This window comes from Gadus macrocephalus, chromosome 15 (assembly GCF_031168955.1).
Source record: "Gadus macrocephalus chromosome 15, ASM3116895v1".
Classification (NCBI taxonomy): Eukaryota; Metazoa; Chordata; class Actinopteri; order Gadiformes; family Gadidae; genus Gadus; species Gadus macrocephalus.
This window is the reverse complement of record NC_082396.1, coordinates 12240528-12262991: the sequence shown is the minus strand read 5'-3', so window position 1 is coordinate 12262991 and position 22464 is coordinate 12240528. Positions and strand designations below refer to the sequence as shown.

The window sequence follows — 22464 nt, the reverse complement described above, 5'->3', positions numbered from 1 at the left end:
ATTTCAGTTTGAATGAAGCACCTGAATAATTAAGGCTTAAGACGTCTTTCTTTCTTTCTTTCGGTTCCCCGGAGTTCTGAGATGCTGTCCAACCACTTTCTATTCCAGTCAGAGATGAAAGCAAATCCATCCTACCTGGTTCACCTCTGAAGCTCCCTGTGAACAGCATCCCCAGGTTCCCTGAGAACATCACCCAAATCCTCTATGCTAACAGCCCCCTATGATTCTGTGTGCACAGCACCCCACGGTTCTGCGTGGACCACAGCCCATTGTTCTGTGTACTGCGCCCTGGATTAATTTGCTCTGCAGACCAAGGTACATATACAGTACCTACCCTAACCCTAGCCCTTCTCAATAACAGCACCTATATGATTTATCTCTTTTATCTGCCTATTTCAGATAGACTTCACCCAGCACCACCAGCAACACCTTTGCTTCTCCAAGCATCATGACTCTGTCCGTGTCCGGAGGGACTCTGCTGTTCACTCTCCTCCTCATTAGCAGGTAAGATGCGTGGCTTACGTTGACCGGGACAAGTATTGTATTCGGAAGTATTGTGTACAAGAACACAACACATGCACAAAAACCTTTGGGATCCGTGTTATGGGAAAACAATCTCAACCGGCGGGGTTCAGAGGGACAGAATGTTGTCTCTTTTCTGTTCATCAGCAACATCGTGTGGGTTTCGAAGAAGCCAGTGAAAAAAAATAAAAGAGTGTAGAAAATAGATAGCAATCGAGAAATGCTCACACTGGCTTGGGTTATAACGATACGCGAGCCATTCTTACTCCATAACAGGCCCTCTCCCACCCACACACAGCAGCACCCGCAGATACGCTCTAATTTGATTCAATTCACACCGGCGGTCTCACAGGGCTGCATGTGCCAGCCACCGCATCCAAACCGGCATAATAAACTCATTAGGGGTCGTGTGGAGAGAAAAATAAGGCTGTTTTCATTTCACATTTGTGTGCCAAGTAAGAAAATGAACCTCTCAACTTGGGGCCAGTTTCATGGCGTGGGGTGGATTTTTGAAATGCATGAAACCAATGGGTGATGCTCAACCCCTAAAAGGGAAGATTAAAAAATGTAACATCTCAGGATTGTTATGGAGGTACACCTGATATGTTGCGCAAACATGCTAAATCGTTCTGCCTTATAGTATCAATGCCTGCCCTGAACCAATATTTCTCTATGATTCTGATCTTCACTGTTATTTTAAACTCATCTCATTGAAAGCAAATTTTTCCGCTTTGCCTGAAAAGTGCTTTATAAATGAATGATTTGAATGATGAAGGGTAAGATCCAAGCAGGCATTCAGCTAACGACGGCTCAGTCATGTGTGAGCATGAGGAAGTGACCCACGGGATGGCAAATTAGCATTGTCAATTGAATTCCCATCCATCACTCTGTGATCCTGATTCCTTAGTGGCTCCTAACCCTCGTAACTGGTTTGAACCAGTTTAATGGACTGTCACTACCTGATCATGCATGATGTCACCGTTTCACCTCCTCTCATGCAGGAGCGGGCAACATTAGGTCATCCATCATGCACATAGCATGCCATGTGCCTAGGCAGGCAACAAATGATGGCACTGAACCACCCATTATGCACTGGACAAAAGAGCATACATATTTCCTGTGACCTTGACGGCATTGCATGGCAATCATATCTGAGATGATTCATATCGGTCCTATTAAGAGACTCGGCATCATTGACATCTTGAGGTCTTGAGGTATGTCAGTTAGCCTGCATTGACTGTGAAGCTGGTCTATGCCATTATAAAGGTGTACACTGAAGCATTAATGCACTGGATCCTTTCTAAAGGGCCAGTCACACGAAGAAGACCTTTGGAAGCTGTAAAATGCAAGGTGCACTCCCTTGGAATAAGCAGAGCGGGATGTTGTGCCTTTTGAGCAACCATGGACCATGGGCATCTAAACCTACGTGACGCTGGGCGGTGTCTCTCTAGGCGCTCTGCCAAGAAAGCAAGTTGCTCATGGCAGAACAACAGAAGGCCATCAGTAATTCAAAAGCAGCAAGCAAAACACTTTGTTCCCATCGTGAACATGGGAACAAAGCATCTAAAAAACCTTGTTGTGCCAACCCCTAAGACGAGTTCAATACCGAGATGGATGGAAGTTACCGGAACATGAGAAAGTGAGCTCAGGTCTCAGGGGGTCATATGGTCGCGCAAAACCTAATAATGGACAATAGTTGTACATTAATCTGCACGAGAGCCAGGTTAGGGTCCATATAGAGGCGGCTCTTGTTCATGAGTCCCCCTGCTGTTGAAAGCCAAGGCGGAGAGTCTACCGTGAGAGAACAACCCCGGCTCATTCAGCTCTCATGTTTCTGTGTTGCTCACACAAGAGACCCCCAGCACCGCGATGCATCCGACCTCTTTGCTTCTTCAGTCAACAGAACAAAGCGAGGGGCTTATTCAAGTGCTAAGGGCCAAGGATCACAGCTGGGTATGTCAAAATCATAGTGGCAAAAAGAACAGTGTTTATATTAATCTTCTCTGCTGCAGTCAACTGTGGTACTGTCTGGTATATGGTCTGATGACTGTGAACGGTTTGAAAGACCATAGGCAGAGTTCAAACACAATGCATCTCTTCATTTATTTGTTTGAGTTTCATTTAATTACTTCAACAAACTTTTCATAAAATTGGATAGAAAACTTGCAAAGAATGCAAGGAATAAAAGCTATTATGGAAGTGAAACAAGCATTTTCAAAGGACCATACTTAAGGGAAATACCAAAAAAAATAAAAAGAAACAAATTGGGTGTGCTCTCAACCGAGATAAATAATGTCCTATGGTAAAAACATTGTAAGCATCTTTTTTTCTCCTCTGAATGACTTTGAATTTAGTGTTTGAGTAAATAACCTAAAGTAATTGGCCTATTTGCTATGCATTAAAACATCAACATCAACAGACACACATTCATTCAGGGAACAGTTTATTGGAAAGTAGCCTAATATCCTCTAGGATATATACTGCTTGGATTTTTTTTTTATCTGATCAGAACACAGAGTTAACAAGGTTAACTCTAACCTTATGGTCCTATCCTTGATACCATATGTTTAAATACTACTATTATCGTAGTAGTATTTATACTACCACCAACACCACCACCACTACCACTACTACAACTACAGATGGTATTTATGATAGCGATGATGATGATAATGCTAATAATACAACTTGAAGGTGAAGATATTCACATGTACAGTGTGAAGAGTGTGACTGAGCTTAAACTCAAAGCATAAGCTGTTGGTTCCCCGCAAACATTGGTTGTTAGAGAGGAGGCTGATAAAACACTTTTGACAAGTTCATGCCCGAGGCTGAACAATGAAGTTTCTTCCCGCTCTGACAGAATTTGATCTGATACATGCGCAGTTACAGAAATTATGTTATTGCTGTTTTTAATGAATAATTGAAAGGCATAAAAGATTGAGATCAAGTAGTGAAAAATTCATTATTTCAGAGTGATATTATAGAAAGTTGTGCTACTGTACGTAATAATGGCTACCAGTACCCAAAGCCTGTTGTTTGACTTGATTTAAATAAGGCCAGTTCTAAATATGCACACTCCGCTTTGCTGTGCTGTATGATTCCACCAAAGATTTCAGGGCCTACCCCCTTTGGGGGAAAATTTGTATTGTATTGTATGTAATGAATTGAGATAAAAAATAATGGGCCATTTGAAGTGGATGAAAATGGAATGCCTTCCAAGTTCAATGAACAGAACCAGTACTGATCCCATTTAAATGCCGAGACAATGGTGTTTTTTCACATTGACATTTTTGTGTCTCTTACAGTTCCATCTTTTCACGTTTTCCACCGCGGACATTAAAATTAATTATAAATTAGCATTAACCATCGGTCTTCCATTGGAACCGTGAAACAGCCATACGATATGTTCAGGGGGAGTGTTCATGGTTGCTAGTCATGGTCCAATCAAAATAGCCAAGAGCCAGAGTCTCTTTTCATGGTAGTTTTTTTTTTTGTCCTACCATAGCCTCATCCCAATTTCTTATATTTCTTGTGAAGAGCCAATTCGCAATGTTAGCAGATATGCAGCCGTTCCCATTTGGGAACTGAAACTCCATATTGTTATGATTTTTTTTATAGTCCATTGAGCTGTGCAAAATAATACCACACTACCACAGGTTCCTTTTTACTACTATAGATTTGTTTCTCTTGTGGGCAGATTTCACGCTTGATTCCAGTGGACTAATCGGACAAATGCTCCCACTTAACAATAAAGTGTTATTTTGTGTCTTGTTATATTTTTTGCATCATAATTAAAAGGGATAGAAAACAGGATCTCAAACGCAAATTAACCATTGCATTACAAAGAGGGGATAGTGTTGTCAAAAATAGAGTTTTATGATTTTTTTTAACTGTTCCAATATTAATTCTCTGGAGTATTGATACACAAATACCAGCTGCGCTTTCTCGCTCTCGGACAGTGAGTTAAAGGCTGTGTTGCAGGTTAACCACCACTGTCGATTAATGGGTACATAGAGCGCTCAAGATATGTTTCATTTTTAAATGTCTCCAAAATTGTGTTATAGTCCAGTTTTTTGTCATTTTTGGTAGTAACAGGTTTTTTAACATTGTGCTGTGGCGATGACGTTGGGGAGACGTGGTGGAAGGTAGTCTCAGCCTAGTACTAGAATTATGGCGTCTAACTGGGAGGAGGAAGAGGTGGCAAGAACCACAAATAACATGTATGTTGGCCCGCACCCGTATAATTTCGAACCAAGACAGCACCACCTCAGTGGTGAATTTAAAGCCAATTAAATGCATGGTCGCGGAGAATGAGTGGGTAGTTAGTGAAGTGTCCTGGTGAGTTTCTATCATTTAGCAACGCAGCAACAAGCGCTGGAGCTAGTCTATGAACAGCAGTTTATACAGTTGCGCAGTGGTATCGGTAGAGTCGGGAGAATTCCCATTGGGCCGTTAATATTTCAGGGCCGCCGGGCTGATTACTGCGGGAAACAATATTGTGTTTATAAATGTTCCTTGCTGCGCAATCAGGCAGCCTGAGCTGTGTGTCCGCAGCGTCTCACTAGACGATTTTACACTGCCAAATATGCCCGTCTTATGCACACCTTTTTCCCGGCATGCCCTGCGCATTTATTCTGCCCCAGGTAAATTGCCGGCTTGAGCCAGCATCCCAATTTACCCTCACAGACCTAAATACATTGGCAGTCTAATTTTGATGTAAATGCGATTAGCAATTCCGCGGTTCCAGGGACTTGGGTAGGTGTTGCTGCAATGTCTCTACAACAGAGACTGCGCAGCGATATCAACATGCGTAGTTCAAACTGAAGAGACGGTGAAATACGCAAGCTGCTGATCATGTGAGAGTAGGTGATGCAGTCGCATTAAACGTAGACGGGGAAAGATGGTGCAACGTTTTTTTAACCTCTGGATAAAAAACAAGTGGTCAGCGGAATAAAGAATATGTTGGCGTTTTTACACTTTGCTCTGTTTGAGAGCTTAAATAAATGGACTGTATAAGTTGACTACGAACAATTATTGAAGTTTAACATTTTATATATATTTCTATCTCTGCTATGCTTTCTGGCTGTCTGCCTATCGATCTCTATATATCTATGTATTAATCTGTATAATCTGCTGAACATAATGCAGCTATCCATTTTGATGGTACGCTGGTACTAACGATCAGCTTCAGCGAGAACGCTGTCGAGCCACGAGGGGGAGTAGTAGCAGGCTATTCATCATTAGCAACACACACACAAACACAACTTTACATTGAATTGCACGCTAAGCAAGACCGTGCAATGCATAAATTGGTGACCGGATTAAAGCAGCAATGAAATCAAGTGTTTAAGTGGATTTAACAACGACATGAAAACCACCAACGTGGTACAAATACAAAGAAAATACATCTCAACCCACATTAACTATGGGCGCAGTCATCTTCTTTACGAGCTGTACAGCTCTGCTCGCTCTACTTTGAAATCGATGAGATACTACGACCAAAAGGGGGCGTAGTATCCTATAGGGTTACTATAAGCTGATCGTTAGTACCAGCGTACCATCCAAATGGATAGCTGCATTATGTTCAGCAGATTATACAGATTAATCCATAGATATATAGAGATCGATAGGCAGACAGCCAGAAATAGGGTTACAAACTAATAATGACCAACTGATCATTATTTCAGGTGGAAATGTAATCTTCCACTTATGCTGTGTTGTAGCTTTATTCACTCATACCAAGTAGTATCCATACTGAACATTGTGCTTGCACAACATTCTTCCTTTGACAAGATAACGTTTTAAAGCCCCTACAGTTGTGGAGAGATACTATTCTTACTGTGGGAATTATATTACTTTTCTGAAAAAAAATGGAATTTTCCTTTTGGTATTGATATTTTACAAGGTGTTTTATCAAAGTCAGAAAATCCAGTATTGGGACAACACTGAGAGGGATCTATAAATACTCACAGAATATCTGGTCAGGAAAATATCAAAAAGTAATTTAATATAAATCTCAAAGCCAACTTATAAACTCTGTGTTTATAAACACGCTTTGGTTTACCAACACGCTTTGGTTTAGTTGGTTCTCCCTCAAAGTCCGAAACACAGTAGCTTCATTCAGAATCACAGTCGCCGTAATGTGAATTTAAGGTAATTGGTCACATGGGACCACACGCCTGTACTGTAATTTGGGACCTGATTGGTTGATTAGACTGTTCGGCTGATTAGACTCCACCCATTAAAATGGCTTGAAGGAATAGAAGGAAATCAATACACTGAAATGACATGAGATTGCAATGGACGTCATGGAGCATCATTTTCTGATGATTAATGCCCAGCAGTAGGACCCTTAGTAACTTGATTTGATTCATTCTACTTCAGAATTTTGCTTTTTTCCATGCAATAGAATGCTGTTATTGTTGTCACTCAATATGTGCTATCATCACTTCTTCTATCTGTGCTGAATCTATATTTTCCAAGCTGTTCTGTCTAATTGGTTCTGGATTTAAGAAGATTGTTGAAGAAGTATAGACATCTCTGAAACGTTGACAGAACTGGAAATAATGAATAGTACTCGAAGCAGAAGCTGCGTTGAAAATAGTATGCCAATGAAAGGAAAATATATGTACTTAGACCTTAATTGGAAAACCTTTCAAGTTGGTTTGACTCAATGCTTTTGCAGACTATTGATTTGTCTACATTTAAATGACACGGTAGAACCAATGATTTAGTATCTTGCCTATATCACAAGAGTAATGAGCAAAACCCACAGATAACCTTCCTGCCCTGTTCTATGGGAACCGACTAAAATACGAGTGAGTAGTCCTTTAAGTACATGTTGGTTTTAACTCTTCAACTTTATAGCATTGGGAGTCTAACATGACTGAGGCACCATGCCAAAGGCATGGTCCAAGTCTCAATCAAACAAAAGGTATGGTTTTTAAAAGGGTATTATATAGAGAAGTTATTCTACAAATATATATCCTCCGACTTCAGCTCGTCAGCTGTTCATAGCCCCGTGGCATTTGCGTGTTTGGATACCCGTGGGTTTTCAAAAGCAATTTAAAAGTGCTCTATTATATTCAGTGTGCCTCAATTCACCGCCTCATTCCTTGCTTGTTATTGACTCATGCTGAAAAGGTATTTGTTTCAAAACTGTGACGACTATACAGTACTTCCTTCTGTCAGTCCATTAAGCATATTTCTAAAGTCAATGCTATGTATTCACAGACGATTGAGAATACAATGATATCTTTTTGAGCGGTTGCTTTACCTCTTGCCATAGTTTATTTAATATTTTCTGCAGCAGTATACATTTCTTTCAATAGTTTCCAAATCAAGGATTGTATGCTATTTCTCTGCTTTTAAATATGTATATTCTACGATGGATGGAATCCAATCGACAAAAGGTGCGGTACATTTTGCACTGATAGCACGAGGGCCCCATTCCATCCTTCATCATTAAATCACAAATCATGGCTGTCAATCACAACCCAGCTGCCAACCCATCCCTCGTGGGAGAATCTCTGTTTAGTCAAATGATTCACAGTATTAGCTCCACTGGTATATTTCACCTAAATACCGTTTGGTCTAGAGGGGGCCAATGCATTGAGCATTGGCTCTTCAAAAGCCATTTTCAGACCCTCTGTGAGGCAGGCATGCATATAGAACTCATCCCCTAACGCAACCCACGATAGACAAGAGTTCTTGTTCCCTAAAAGGCATATTCGCTTTGAGGCTCGAGCAGGCGATGACATGATTTATAAAAGACAGGAATTGGAAGTTGAAACCCTAGCGGCAGTGTTTTTTTTAAACATTTTTATCACCCATGTTAGACAGCTATGGTTTGAGATGCTCTTTGAAATCGAATTGCTTGGGCCTTAAGATGTGTTCTCCTGATAGGACACTGATACTGCCAGTGGTTACCGTTGGTTCATGTCATGATAACGTCTGCAAGCGTAGGCCAGTAACTGGATGGTTATCCAAAGGCCAAAAGAAATGTGTGATTGTGTTGCCTAAAGCTGTGTAGCTTTGGACAGTTAAACGGAATATGCTTTCTTCCAAATCCCCCAAAAAAGGTACTGGTAATTATGTACCTGTGCTAATTTTACATTTGAGGATAACCACAAAAATAGGTGTATTGAATCAGCGGGACCACAATCTCCAACATGTTGCATGCCCGTCTGCTCTAGTGCTTTTGGTATTCTATATAACTGTTGCAGCAGTTTATGTTTCACAGCTGGATGAACCTGATTTGCAGTGCTCATCCATGAGGCTAGTGCATTACATGGTAATCGTCTTGTCGGCTTCACTGGATTGGTAAAGCTTCAGGTTTCTCCAAGCGATTTCACAGTTGATTTCACAACAATGTTAAGCATTGAAAAGTGTATGGTAACTCTGATGAGAATCCAACACAACCAACGACCAAGACATTAGCAACCATTGATCGGGTCCTGCATCTAAAGGCAATTGGACTCCATGATTGTTCTCTTCGAATCATCCAACCAAATACCAATCATTACCATTAGGAAGATGTTGTTTTGTAACAGAGGGGCTCAGATGAGACCATCTTCATGCCAACTTCAAAGCTAACGCAAAAGACTCCGGGAAATCTGCCACGGAGTTGCTTCTTCATTCTTTAACTAAACCCAGGCATTTAAATGAGTATCCATATTTTGCAGTAATTGTAATTGTAATATTGTTGCAATCAAAATATGCTGTACATCCTTTAGTCAGTGTCAATAAAAGGAAGGAAATCTCGTTATGTGAAGCGGTTTCCCTTAAAATAAGCCCGTTAGAGGCTGGGCCCATATCAGATCAATCCCTGTTGCGAGCCCCTCCCCCTGCCCAGACTGCGAGGAGACGGAGGCAAACACAGGATCCATACCTGTCAGAGGTACAATTCTCTGGTGAGCGCTACTGGTCACTCTGTCACTTTGACATTTCCTAGATCCAATAACAACGAAAGGCATCAATACTTTGCTCTGTTTGTTTGTCCAAATAAGTCTGTGCTGCATGTTACTATTTCCTCAGGTGTGCTGCAGTTGCTAGTACAATGATATATAATCTTGCCGGGGAAACACACACTGATATTAGTTTGCAATCGGGATTGTACAGCGTAGATTACTTTTTTGCCTGCAACTTTTAAAAGGTGGCCAGAGAATCTGGCGGTTGTGTATAGCTTCTGTCACCATGCCCACTTTGCATTCTGTTGCTTCTTTACCTAAGCAAGGAGATTATCTGAACTAGCAACAAGTTACACAACATGCACAATCCTAAACATGTATAGTTATTACACTAGCCACTGCTGATTCCATAGACAGATGGATATCTTACTTCCTATCTAATTCTAATGTTCCACTTGTGGCCCTCTTTGTTAAATACTCAGCGGCAAAGATAAAAACGAAACAAGTGTTGATGTTGGAAGTATCTAGGAGCTACAATGCTCTTGCAAATCTTTTGATCTTAGAGATGAGGAGGCATTGCAGTTTTCCTATGTGTTTTGAAACCAGCAGGAAAAGTCTGGCCTTCCTTATTAATCGAAATAAATAAAATAGCACACAAACAAACAAATTTGTGTTGTGTCTCAAATGTAATCTAACTTGAGAAAAGCTTTGGAATGGAAGATGAACACAATGTACAGGTATTCACCAGAGGCTTGTAAAGAAGTGTGGGAAGGTTTTCTTGTGAAGGAACAACAGCGGGGAGGAGTGCAGTACATGTTTGGCCTCATAGTGTTTGCCTGTTTGCCTCCCTAAAGGCAACCTGTCACTCACAGCCTGTAGCCTGAATGCCTTCATGGTCCTGAGAGAGAGAGGAGAGAGGGGCTAGAAGGGAAGGTTGTGGACGAAAGAGAAAGAGAAGGGGTGAGGGGGGGGAGAGACGGCGAGAGAGAAAGAGAGAGAGTGAGAAAATAAACGAGTGTCATTGCATGTGTGCCAGAGCAGCAGCGACCTCCAATCCCATTTCACGGGTAGAAAAAAAAGAGCATTATCTGCAAAAGGCAGAATAGGAAACATTTAATGCGAGCTGACAGGTGCAGCAAGCATCCAGGGTGCAGCAAACATTACCAGCATCCTTACCTCCGCCTCTTCCTCCAGGACCAGGCGTAGGGAGGTGGAAGCGGGGGCGGGAGGGAGAATCTTATCCCTACCTCCCCCAGCCACCTGTCACTGAGAGCCGGACGCATCCTCTCATCTTAGCCCCGGGCAGGTATTCATAAGTGTGTGTGTGGGCGTGTGTTCTGGGCCTCCACGGATTCCTCTGCGGCTCATGAGGGCATGCTGGAGCCTCCGTCCACTGGAATAGTTTAATCAGCCCTCAGCCGGAAAGGTCCGGGCATTTGTCTACAGGTTCTGACCCATCTCTCCGCCGAAGGAAGACATCCAAGCGGTAGGACTGGCATCAAAGCGATTCTGTGCTTGACCTGGCGTGCATCTTCGTCTCGGACCTACTTAAGTCCTCTCTTTGATGGAGACATCTGCATAGCAATGACCTTATTTCAAGTCTGTCTGCAGTTAAAGGTGCCAAAGCTCTTACATAACGTTATGTAAGCCTGTAGTTTTTCATTCCAAGTAAGACTCATATATCATCATCCTGCATAGTATACATGCTGATGGGAGAAATAATATAATTCAATTACCAGGATTCGCTGAGCTAAACCCCGCATTCCCCCCCATAAAAAAAGGAGGCAGGCTTTTTTCCAATGCCCATCAACACGTCCCACTGCACCTCGTGGACTCAGATCCAGCCCATCCACTCTGTATGCACACACACCTGTCACACGTGTGATTCCACCCACGGGCTGGCTCTGCACTCATCCCATTCATCAACCGCTGCGCACTGAGCACCAATCTGATCCATGCTCGGGAAAGATGAGAGGAAGGTGATCAATCAAATCACACTGCCTCTCGTGTGCATGCGCAACCCCCCCACACACACTCACATATACACACACACAGACACATGTTCCTGTCTGCCGTTCTGCTCTGCTGGGTGGATTCGGAGCTCTGTGGAGCTGGAGCTGAGAGGAGCTGGAGCTCGGTGGCACCACGCTGAGCTGACGGCTGGGAGCTTTGCAGCCAGCAGAAGAAGAAGAGGCGTGGGGGGGGGTAGACAGATGACAGGGGTTCTTGGGAAAGTGGGGGGTAGGCTTCTCCAGGGCGGCCGGTGGAGGACTGATCTAATCTGTTGTGAACTGCTCAAGTGTTGCCTGGACCCCTCAGGTGTCGGAGGGCGAGGGGGGGAAGGTCACGGTGTTGGGTCGGGTGGGGGGGGGGGGGTGTTGGAGGAGGGCCTGGACAGAGGCGGCAGCTCGGGGTGGGAGTTGGCTGTGTGGCCCGAGGCCTGCGGGGGATCTTGGTGTGTGGCGATGCGCGAGGGGGGCAGGGCAGCCCATAGCGGTCGTCGTCAAACCGGATCAGAAGAGTCACGTTATGTCCGCCACCGCTGGGTGAACCACCCCTTCCCCCCCTTCCCCCCCCCTCGTAGTGCTTGGCTCAGCCTGTCTCGCCCTGTTTACCGTCGCTGTGCACTCCGGGTAATGTACGCTTTCTGTACGCTTGGCATACAGCGACCCCCCCCCTCCCCCCCCCATGGCGCCGTCACCATCGGTTACTGCACGCCATACCCTTCAGTCCACACACCTCGTTCCACTTCCAATCGGGTTTCTCTTGCTTTGGGTTGGTTCTTTTTGCTGCCAGTGTTTACATCTCAATATTTACATACGTGGCAGCTAAACATCCGTGCTCGCCAACCGCCGGAGCGCCATGTGTGAGGCGGTTACCGGAGCTCAGAGTGCTCACACGGTGGTGCGGTGAACTCCAGCGGTCCAGCTGACGGAGCAGGGCGAGGAGACGCAGTGACTGGGCGCAAGGGGAGCAGCTGTCGGCTTGTTATCCCCCCCCCCCCCCCGCCGCGGGCATGGGGGGTCTGTCAGCACACATCCTGGTGCAGGGCACACTCCACAAACCATGCGCTCACCAGGGGTCCAAGGACCCCCCCGCGGTGCATACTAATGGGAAATATGAGGTGTGTCTGTATGTGTGTGTGTCTCTGTTTCCATGTGTCCACACATCATTTCACACAATCAGCAGAAATATGCTTTTTAATTGTGATTTAACCTGGTGTGTAACGAAGCTTCTCAGCTATGGAGGTGAAACCGTTGATGATGATGGGAAGAGAAGATACAGTATTCCTCATTATGGTCTGCCTGTGCAGAGAGATAATGCTCACCAGACAGTTTGTCTGAATACATGATACATTACATATGCATGTCTCCATCTCACCCACTGAATATTGCTTTCTGAGTCTAGTGTTTTCTTGACATCTCACCATGTATACTAACATGCACCACACAGAAACACTAATTCACACACACACACACACACACACACACACACACACACACACACACACACACACACACACACACACACACACACACCGCGTCTCGGTATTACACACGCTTTCAGTGTTCTTGCAGTTGATACTGTGCTCCTGGTGCTCTTGCCTCCCCCATCTTATATCCATCACTGCAGAAGTAGTTTATTCTCTCAGAATCTGTACCACACACACACACACACACACACACACACACACACACACACACACACACACACACACACACACACACACACACACACACACACACACACACACACACATACACACACACATACATACACACACACACACACACAAACACACACATGGTACAGGAGCGTGCTAAGTTAATCTCACTCAACCCACTCAAGTGGGTGCATGTCGACACATTGACACTCTCTCTCTCTCTCTCTCTCTCTCTCTCTCTCTCTCTCTCTCTCTCTCTCTCTCTCTCTCTGACACACACACATACCCACACAGACCACTGGAAGAACTGGCAGTGATAAGGCGCTACTGAACTGAAGGGAGGTCTTGTAGGGCTTCCATAAGGCAGACTGCCACTGGGAGTGCCCTGTCAGTACTGATACTAACTACACCTCCCCATCAAATGTCAATCAAACACAGATACACTGCTGCCTGCTAAAAGACTGCTCCATCCTACCAATATTATGTGACCTCCTGCTCAAACACTGCTATCTGCTTAAAGACGCTATGCTTAAACAAGGCTACCTTCTGAACGATGCTTGCAGCTAAATCATTGCCTTCTTCTAATTCAACGCAACGTGCAGCAATGCCCTAATACCTGCTTATATGTTACTACACGCTAATACAGCGCTACCTGCTTGCACGCTTCCATCTGCGAATGACTCACCATGCTATAAGTGAGGCTATTAGAGTTCTCAACGGGCCTGAAATTTCAAGCCTGATCAAAAGACTTCCTAGTGTTGAGTTTAGGAACCAAAGCAGTGGACACTGGACTTGCAATTAGCTTCAGCTACGCCAGCCAGCCGTGTTGAACGAGAAGCGGGGACAGACGAGAGAGAGACCGGCAGATGCACTCTCCTCTGCAGCCGCTCAGTTCATTCGATCAAACAGCACAAGCCAACAAACTCCTCGGGTTCTGACCGAAGACCTTGAGGACTCTGAGAGGCGATTCACCGCCTGAGCAGCCGTGCCCCCCCAAGCTTATTACCTCCATGTCTTAGCTGATCCGACACGCTCTGGTGAACCATGGCTTGCCTGCAGGGGTCTTGGCCAGGTTTGCCCCCTGAGCTGCCTGTGCACATCCAGTGTCAACATTCAGCGGGGAGAGATTGCGTTAATGCATGCCGTGCCGATGGTCAAGTCATGCCCCTGTGTGAGCCAGTATCCCTGTCCGGATAATGGAATGAAGAAATCCGCCGTTGTTGTCGTGTTTTCTTTCGTCCTTGGTGTTCCGCATCATGCAACTCTGTGCTAACCTGTTGTCAGGATGGGAGTGCATCATATTTTGCATTTGTTGCAAATATTCAGATGTGAGCTGTAAGGCTTGGCTGCCCTCATTTATTAATGCGGAAAATAAATCAGCCATCCCCAACATAGGGGAGGATCAGAGATGAAATGCTGGAATATGCGGGCGGCGTTAATGGGGTGTTTCGTAACTTCTCGGTGAAATGTGCTTTTGGCGAGAGCGGCGCACATATGAAGTAGTCACTACTGGGACGTTAACATGCCTGACAGCATCGACATGCCGCGCGCGCGTGTGTGTGTGTGTGTGTGTGCGTGTGTGCGTGTGTGCGTGCGTGCGTGCGTGCGTGCGTGCGTGCGTGCGTGCGTGCGTGCGTGCGTGCGTGCGTGCGTGCGTGCGTGCGTGCGTGCGTGCGTGCGTGTGTGTGTGTGTGTGTGTGTGTGTTCATGCACAATATGAACGTTTGTGTTTGTGGTCGGATCTGTTTTGCTTCAGCCCCTCTTACATCACCCGGTACCCCCCCCTGGGCTCTCTCTGCACTGAGCAGGGCTCTCCTTCTTTACACACGACGCTCACACACACAGCCCCTGCACCGCAGCTCCAGCTATGGGAAATAAATGTGGTTATTATGATGCAAAACTGACGACTCGTCAACTCTGTTTTCACTCAACTGTAGTCCCTAATTGATGTTGTGGGTTTTTCTCCATCATTAAATTATTTCTGCTGTTTTGATCTCAACACTTTTCTGACCACACGGGGGGCCAGCCTTAAACGACGTTGGGAACCAGTGGATAAAGCATTAAAATGTTAATATGTCGATACATATTGAGTTATAAGTGAGCTGAGGACTGAGGTTACTAAGAGAAAGAAATATGCATTGAAGGGGAAGGAAGAGGAAGAGACATTCGCTGCCATTCGTTTGCTCAAACCTTCCATTCTCCTTTGTCTCTGAAACTTTTTCTCTCTCCCTCTCCCCCTCTCTCTCTCTTCTCCCCAGGTTGTTGGAGAACGCGTTGCTCAACGCTGAGGTGAAGGAGGGAGAGATCCTCCCGCCCACCATTCATAAGCTGATGAAAGGCTACAACAAGTACCTCCGGCCTTTCTTTGACAGTAAGGGAACAGAGCAGAAGGCAGGCGCCTCACGAGGGTGGTCTCACACTCCAGGGACCACCACTCTATCCACCTCTCTCTCTGTGTCTCTATCGCTCTTTATCTCTCTCTCATTCTCTCTCTCTCTTGACCTCGCTCTCTACCGCTCTCTATATCACTCTCTTACTCTCTCTAACTCCCTCTCTCTTGCTCTCTCTCCCTCTTTCTCTCGCTCTCTCACCCTCACTTTCTGTATTTCTTTGAGGCACCGAGATGGAAAGGGAAATAGAGTGATTGAGCTAGTGAGAGTGCGGTAGAGACCGGCAGAGAGGGAGTGATGCTGAAGGAGTGAGAACAGCCAACAGAAGGATCAATGACAGCCCGTGCCAGACCCAAAGAAAGCCTTCTGTATTTATCTGTTGATGCTTTGCTCACACACGGTCCGCTCATCATGCGCCCACGTCGGGCAAAGAAGAGAGCAACACTGGTTACATTTTGGATAGAGGAGTGTATACGCTGTGTACACACAGGAATGTTTAGATTACAGGTTATTACATTTTGTTCTTCAGATAGCAGGTAGACAAAATAGAGATCATTGCGAAAACAAAATTTGCCAAATACTTGCAATGTAGCAAAACAAAAATACAACCCGGGGAACACAGCATGCCCCCCTATCACAAGTGAAGCCGTAGCGTCTGGCTGTCCCTTCCCCATTGTAACGGGATTAAGGATTCTCTTTGGTGTTCAGCGGATGGATCGCACATCATCATGACAGCGGGAGACAGTGTTGCCCCAGTAACGTGATGAGATGCCAGGCTTCTGCAGAATCTGGCATGTGTCAATGCATCGCCTTGCACTTTGTATGAATGTGGGGAAAATGTAAAAACTAGGAAACTCACTGGAAGACACAGGTGCTGTATCTTCAACACACACACACACACACACACACACACACACACACACACACACACACACACACACACACACACACACACACACACACACACACACACACACACACACACACACACACACACACACATATATCTATACAGAAATCAGAAAGCAGACACTTTGTCTGGCAGAGTAATTTGGTTTTCAAAGAACCAAAAAGAGAGCTTGTTGAGTGAGAATAGAAGAAGACTGGGGGAGAGACAGGGAGAGAAATCTGCTTTATTCACTGGAATGAAGAGTTGGCAGGAGCAAATCTTTTTCACAGGCCCACACACAATAGAACTACAAAACAGACACGCAGACATACAAATCCGAAAGAAAGTTATCCACGACAGCCACAAAGACAACAGAAAAACCGACAGACATAACAGTTTGGAATTACTCTTCCCTCTCATATCATGTCACGTCATGTCTCGCTCATCCACCATGAACACACACACACACACACACACACACACACACACACACACACACACACACACACACACACACACACACACACACACACACACACACACACACACACACACACACACACACACATATAGACACACACGCACACACACACAGTGTGTACGAACATACAAAGACATACACACCACAACGCACCACAGATAACAACAAAATTCTGTACTACAAGCACATAGACAAAGAATTACACAAGCCAGTACACACACACACACTCGAATGCACAAGCCATTTACAACTACACAAGTGGATTACACTGGGGAGAATTGACTTAGAGTGTCTGCAGTTGACTATGTGTTGTCTCTGTTGTCCTCTCTAGATGGACCCGTATCTGTGGGCATGAGCTTGGACATCGCCAGCATTGACACCATCTCAGAGATCAACATGGTGAGGCTACCCAACATCTCACTCATCACCACCCACCTAGTCTCACCAATCAGACTATAGATCAATGTTATAAAGTTTGAGAGCAGACAAGTAGCATCTGGGTGGACTGCATGTTTCATTTTCTGGCTTCGTATTTGTTTCAGCCAATCATGTTGCCGGAGGCAGAGTGCTGTAACGTGTAATTGGCTATTACAGCGAACACAAACTCGGCCAGCAATAGTAAACTGTTAAATAGTATCTGGAAAGGTTTTAAATTAACACTGTGTGGCCACTGAAATATATTTCTTAAAATCCCCTTCTGACACCTTCATCCACTCAAGCATATTAGCTTCTCTTCAGTACAATATCTCACTATTGACACAGGAAATATGGCGCAACTCCGCCCCTTTTCATATTTTGGTTCCCGGTCCAAGTTCTGTGCTGTCTCCCACCAGATGTTCTGCTATTTCAAAGTAGGAATGCTGGGTTTAAGATTACCAACCATCCAATCCAATAGTCAGACACAAATCAGTAAAGTATAGCCTGTGACTGTATATACTGTACCAACCATAACCCTAGAGTGACCCTTTGAGTCAAGCACCCATTCACACGGCTTGCTGAGTCTTTTTATTGTGCCGCTCTAACTCATCTTCCCAACACTGAGGATGAACCCACTTTTTCATTGAATCAGGATTTGTTCCACTCCTGCGAGTCAGGCAGGATATTAGAAGTATACTTTCTTCTACCCTTGCATGGTGTTACCTCACAACTGAGATGGAATATGCAAGAGGGCCTTTTTTTCCTAGAGTAGGTGGAAGGCTGAGCCGTCTGCTGAGTCCAAAGCAAGACAGCCATATCCTCGCTTCAGGAACACAAAGGGGCTTTGGGCCACGACATCCATTTCATATTCAGCCAAGCATGAAAATATCATACCTTTAAAAAAAGAGCTGACTTGGCCCATTTCCCAGAGAGTCCCTAGGTTTGCAAAACACAAAACGTTCCCTTTCGAGCTCAAAACGATGAACATGCTTGTCATTCAAAACACCTCACCACACCACAGTCGTTTATTCCACTTGTTGTTCCCTTATGCTCCAGGACTACACGGCCACCATCTTCCTGCGTCAGCGCTGGACCGACGAGAGGCTGGTGTTCCAGGGGAACAAGAGCCTGAGTCTGGACGGACGCCTGGTGGAGCTGCTGTGGGTGCCCGACACCTTCATCGTGGACTCCAAGAAGTCCTTCCTCCACGACATCACCGTGGAGAACCGGCTCATCCGCATCTTCCCCAACGGCACCGTCCTCTACGCACTGAGGTCAGGGGTCAGGGTTAAGGTCGAGAGATAGGGCCGTTGTTGTGGGGTGTAAGCCGCTTATGGTGTTGTGTCATGGCTGAGGGAGCCGCGGGTTTATGATGACGTAGGGAGCCTTAACATGACCTCGCCCTCCGCTGTCCGTCGTGTTTGATTCAGGTCTTGCTGTGCTCAGATTGAACCTAAACATGTGGGAACTTTGACCTTGGGGATGACCTTCCAAACCCAAACGCTGTATTGATTCTGTCGATTCTCCAACTCTCTACTTCCAGTAGTCTAACAGCAATGCCTGCGTATTGAGTATTGGAATGCTGTTATATATTGTTTTATCCAAAAGTAAGACATGAGTCCCCAAAGGATTATCCCTCACTAGAGATTATTATGGATTTTGATGAAATACAGAGCCAGGTGAATAGCTTATAGGGAGATATTGAGATTTATAGGATATGATTTGTGGAGGATTTATATAGCTCACACAAAGGGATTCCTACAGCCTGCTGCCATTTTATATGGTTGGTTGTGTTACTTTAATGATATTGCTGTACAACAAGCTGCAAGTGAACGGGGAATTGTTTTGCATGGGTAGCGGGTTCTGGCTGGGTAGAGGGATAAGAAATATGGACGAGACTGATTGAAAACAGGGATTAGTCGTCACATTTTTATGAATGACTCCCATGACACAACATTTAACAACTGAAGGCATACCATGTGCATTTCTGTATGTATTTGTATGTATAGAAGTGCTCCTCTGAACCTCAGGAGAATGAGGAATATTATTAAAAAGTCTGATACGTCTAAGGTGACTAACTGGTGACTAACTGTTGGAGAAATAGAGAAAATATAGATGAGAGACATCAGTACAGCACCTCGTTACTTTTCATCACGCTCAGCAGTCACGGTGCGTCTTGCGTGCTTGGCTTTAAACTGTCCTTCGGGGGTTCCAGAGTAAGAGTCGACAGAACTCGAAGTAGAAGTAGTCCATTTTATTATTCCCTATTAAATTTTTAAAAGTCGTAAAGGGATTCTCCAGGGCAGTGGATGGATGAAATAATAATATATTGGTGTTTCCCTGAGGAAATACAGATGGCAACAGACAAGCCAAAATATGTTGGTGACATTGTGGGTAGAGTAGCTTAGGGAACAGTTAGGATAGGAAATATTCTTACACTGTTCGATGTCAATGCACTTAACCACTCCACAGTATCAACAATTGATCTACAACCTGCTCACTGCTGCTCTCTCTCTCTCTCGCTCTCTCTCTCTCTCTCTCTCTCTCTCTCTCTCTCTCTCTCTCTCTGTCTCTGTCTCTCTCTCTGTCTCTGTCTCTCTCCTTATGTTTCCAGGATCACCACCACGGTGGCCTGCAACATGGACCTCACCAAGTACCCTATGGACAAGCAGACGTGCACCCTTCAGCTGGAGAGCTGTGAGGACCCTCTTATATTTACCGTTACCTAGATATGGGCCCTACCAGGGGGAGATTAGGGTATCCATGGCCTGGAGCAATCCACCAACCCCCTTACTGCGCCCAACATGCTCAGCCCTTATTGAATTACATGTGTGTGTGTGCTTTGTGTATGTGTGTTTGTGTGGGTGTCATTAGAAAGAATGTTATGAACCCATTACAGCTACTATAGATATAACTATAGGTATGGTCATATAGTATTGTCATATATATAATATACACACACACACACACACACACACACACACACACACACACACACACACACACACACACACACACACACACACACACACACACACACACACACACACATACACAAACACATATGTACATATATATATATACATCCATTACCAGCTTTGAGACAGGGAAAGGAGGCTAGACTGTGATTCGCTGGGGAAGACGATGTGTGGGCGGGCGGGTTTACATCAAATAAAAGTGGGGGAAAAAACAGGGATCAGATGAATCAGTGGCTCAGATCTTCAAATCCATCGGCACGCGAATGGGTGAGTATATATGTATGTGTGTGTGTGTGTGTGTAGCTGCATGTATGTATATGTGTGTGTGTGTGTGTGTGTCTGTCTGTAAGAGTTGCTATTTGCAGTCATTGGGCAATTTTGATATGAAAGAAAGAGAGAAAAGACAAGTGAGAGAAAGGAGGAAGAGAGATATACATAAAAGGCAGACAGACAGACAGACAGACAGACAGACAGACAGACAGACAGACAGACAGACAGACAGACAGACAGACAGACAGACAGACAGACAGACAGACAGACAGACAGAGACAAATGCAGACAGAAAGAGAGAAATACAGAAAGACAGACAGAAATACAGACAGACAGAGAAAAATGCAGACAGACAAAGAAAGGGAGATCAATACAGACAGCTAGAAAGTGAGATAAATACAGACAAAGATAAAAAGAGAGGAATAGAGACAGTGAGAGAGAGCGTAAAGAGAGGAAGAAACAATCGTTCTGGCGACAGAATCAGTGCAACATAACTCATTCCCTTCCTCCCACAGGTTTGTCTGTCACAATTGATTTGATTGCCGCCACGGCAACATAACTAGGCCAGGGCTGTAACACTGTAAACACAACTCAGTGTAAAAGCTGTCCCCCTAATCCTCGGCCATCCCCAATAACATCTCCTCGCCTCTCTCTCTGCCTCGTGGTAAAAAAAAACACTCGTCTTGGTTCTCATAAGACGGGAGGCCTCAGAAACAAGCTGCGGGCAGCAAAGTGTGTCTGAGTGTGTTTCTCCTTTCTTCTCTGTTGCTGTAAGAAGCCAGGGAGACCACCACATCCTTTCATTTCAGATTGCCGTAATCATACAAAGATCTATTTGTACTGCTCTGAGACTAAGTGTTTCTTGTTTGAAGAATTCTCGAACTTAGGAGTAGATACAAACATTTATATAATTATATTGTATTATATAACCTTTCAAAGGATCTTTTTTTCAAACGCACTCAAAGCGAGTTATAATAACAAAATAAATAAAAAATACTATCCCCTCCGCTCCCTTCGAACAATGGGATGTCTCGCCGCTTTGTGCAACCGGCGGCATCGGCGTTGTGCCTAACGAGGGGTCGGCTTAGCTCAGGAGGTAGAGCAGTTGTCTTTTAACCAGAAGGTTGCTTGTTCGATCCCCAGCTCCTCCTGGCTGAGTGTTGATGTGTCCCTGAGCAAGACACGTAACCCTAACTGCTCCTGACAAGCTGGATGTTGCCTTCTATGGTTGGCCGTCGGTGTGTCAATGTGTGTATTAACCGATGTAAGTCGCTTTGGATAAAAGCGTCTGCTAAATGCCCTAATTGTAACGAGCTCTCTGTCAAAACGTTGAAAGCAGCTTGGAGGTGCCATGACGATCCAGGCAAGGTGTCCTGACGCCAGCCGACGCCATGTTTCTGAAGGCTCCGTGCAAACAGACAAAACCGACAAGCGTACATTCTCCATGGCGAACGCTAGCGTCAACTCACCGCTCATAAACGTTGACATCATTCATAAAGGTGTGTCGCCATAGGCACCCACAGAGAACGCCCCTCTATAAGTGTGTGAAACAGCTCGTTTAACCTCAATTCTTAGCGGTGTGTCGCCATAGGCGACACACCGCTTTCCGTGGAGCCCCGTGGTTAACCAAACTTTACCATCAAACTTTACAAAGATAAACATATCTGTCACTCGTTCCTTTTGGCCGGCCATCAGAGGAGAGCACCCTACCGCCCGACAACCTGAACTCCGACCCCCCTGTCCAGCCAACAATGGCGGGGTTCATTCTTATCTTCATCCTTTTATCTTCTCTCTTTCCCTCTCTGGCGGTGTTTCTCCCACTCTCTGCCTTCGTCCCTTTCAATTTAAAGCCTCTATCCCCCTCTGTGCTCTTCTCTAGCCACTGTCTCTCTCTGTCAGTCTAAGTGTTGGGTATGTCTGTCAGTTTGTGATGTTCCACTGTTG

General features: G+C 45.0%; 1 protein-coding gene across 1 annotated transcript in view; it reads left to right on the top strand.

Moving 5' to 3' along the window:
- LOC132473156 (gamma-aminobutyric acid receptor subunit pi) overlaps positions 1-22464 on the top strand; it is a 34624-nt gene that overhangs the window by 5609 nt on the left and 6551 nt on the right. Inside the window, exons 2-6 of the mRNA XM_060073149.1 lie at positions 400-504; positions 15354-15466; positions 17187-17254; positions 18329-18546; positions 19887-19969. Coding sequence (XP_059929132.1) covers positions 449-504; positions 15354-15466; positions 17187-17254; positions 18329-18546; positions 19887-19969 — 538 coding nt within the window. The 5' untranslated portion in view covers positions 400-448. The remainder of the gene's footprint in view (positions 1-399; positions 505-15353; positions 15467-17186; positions 17255-18328; positions 18547-19886; positions 19970-22464) is intronic.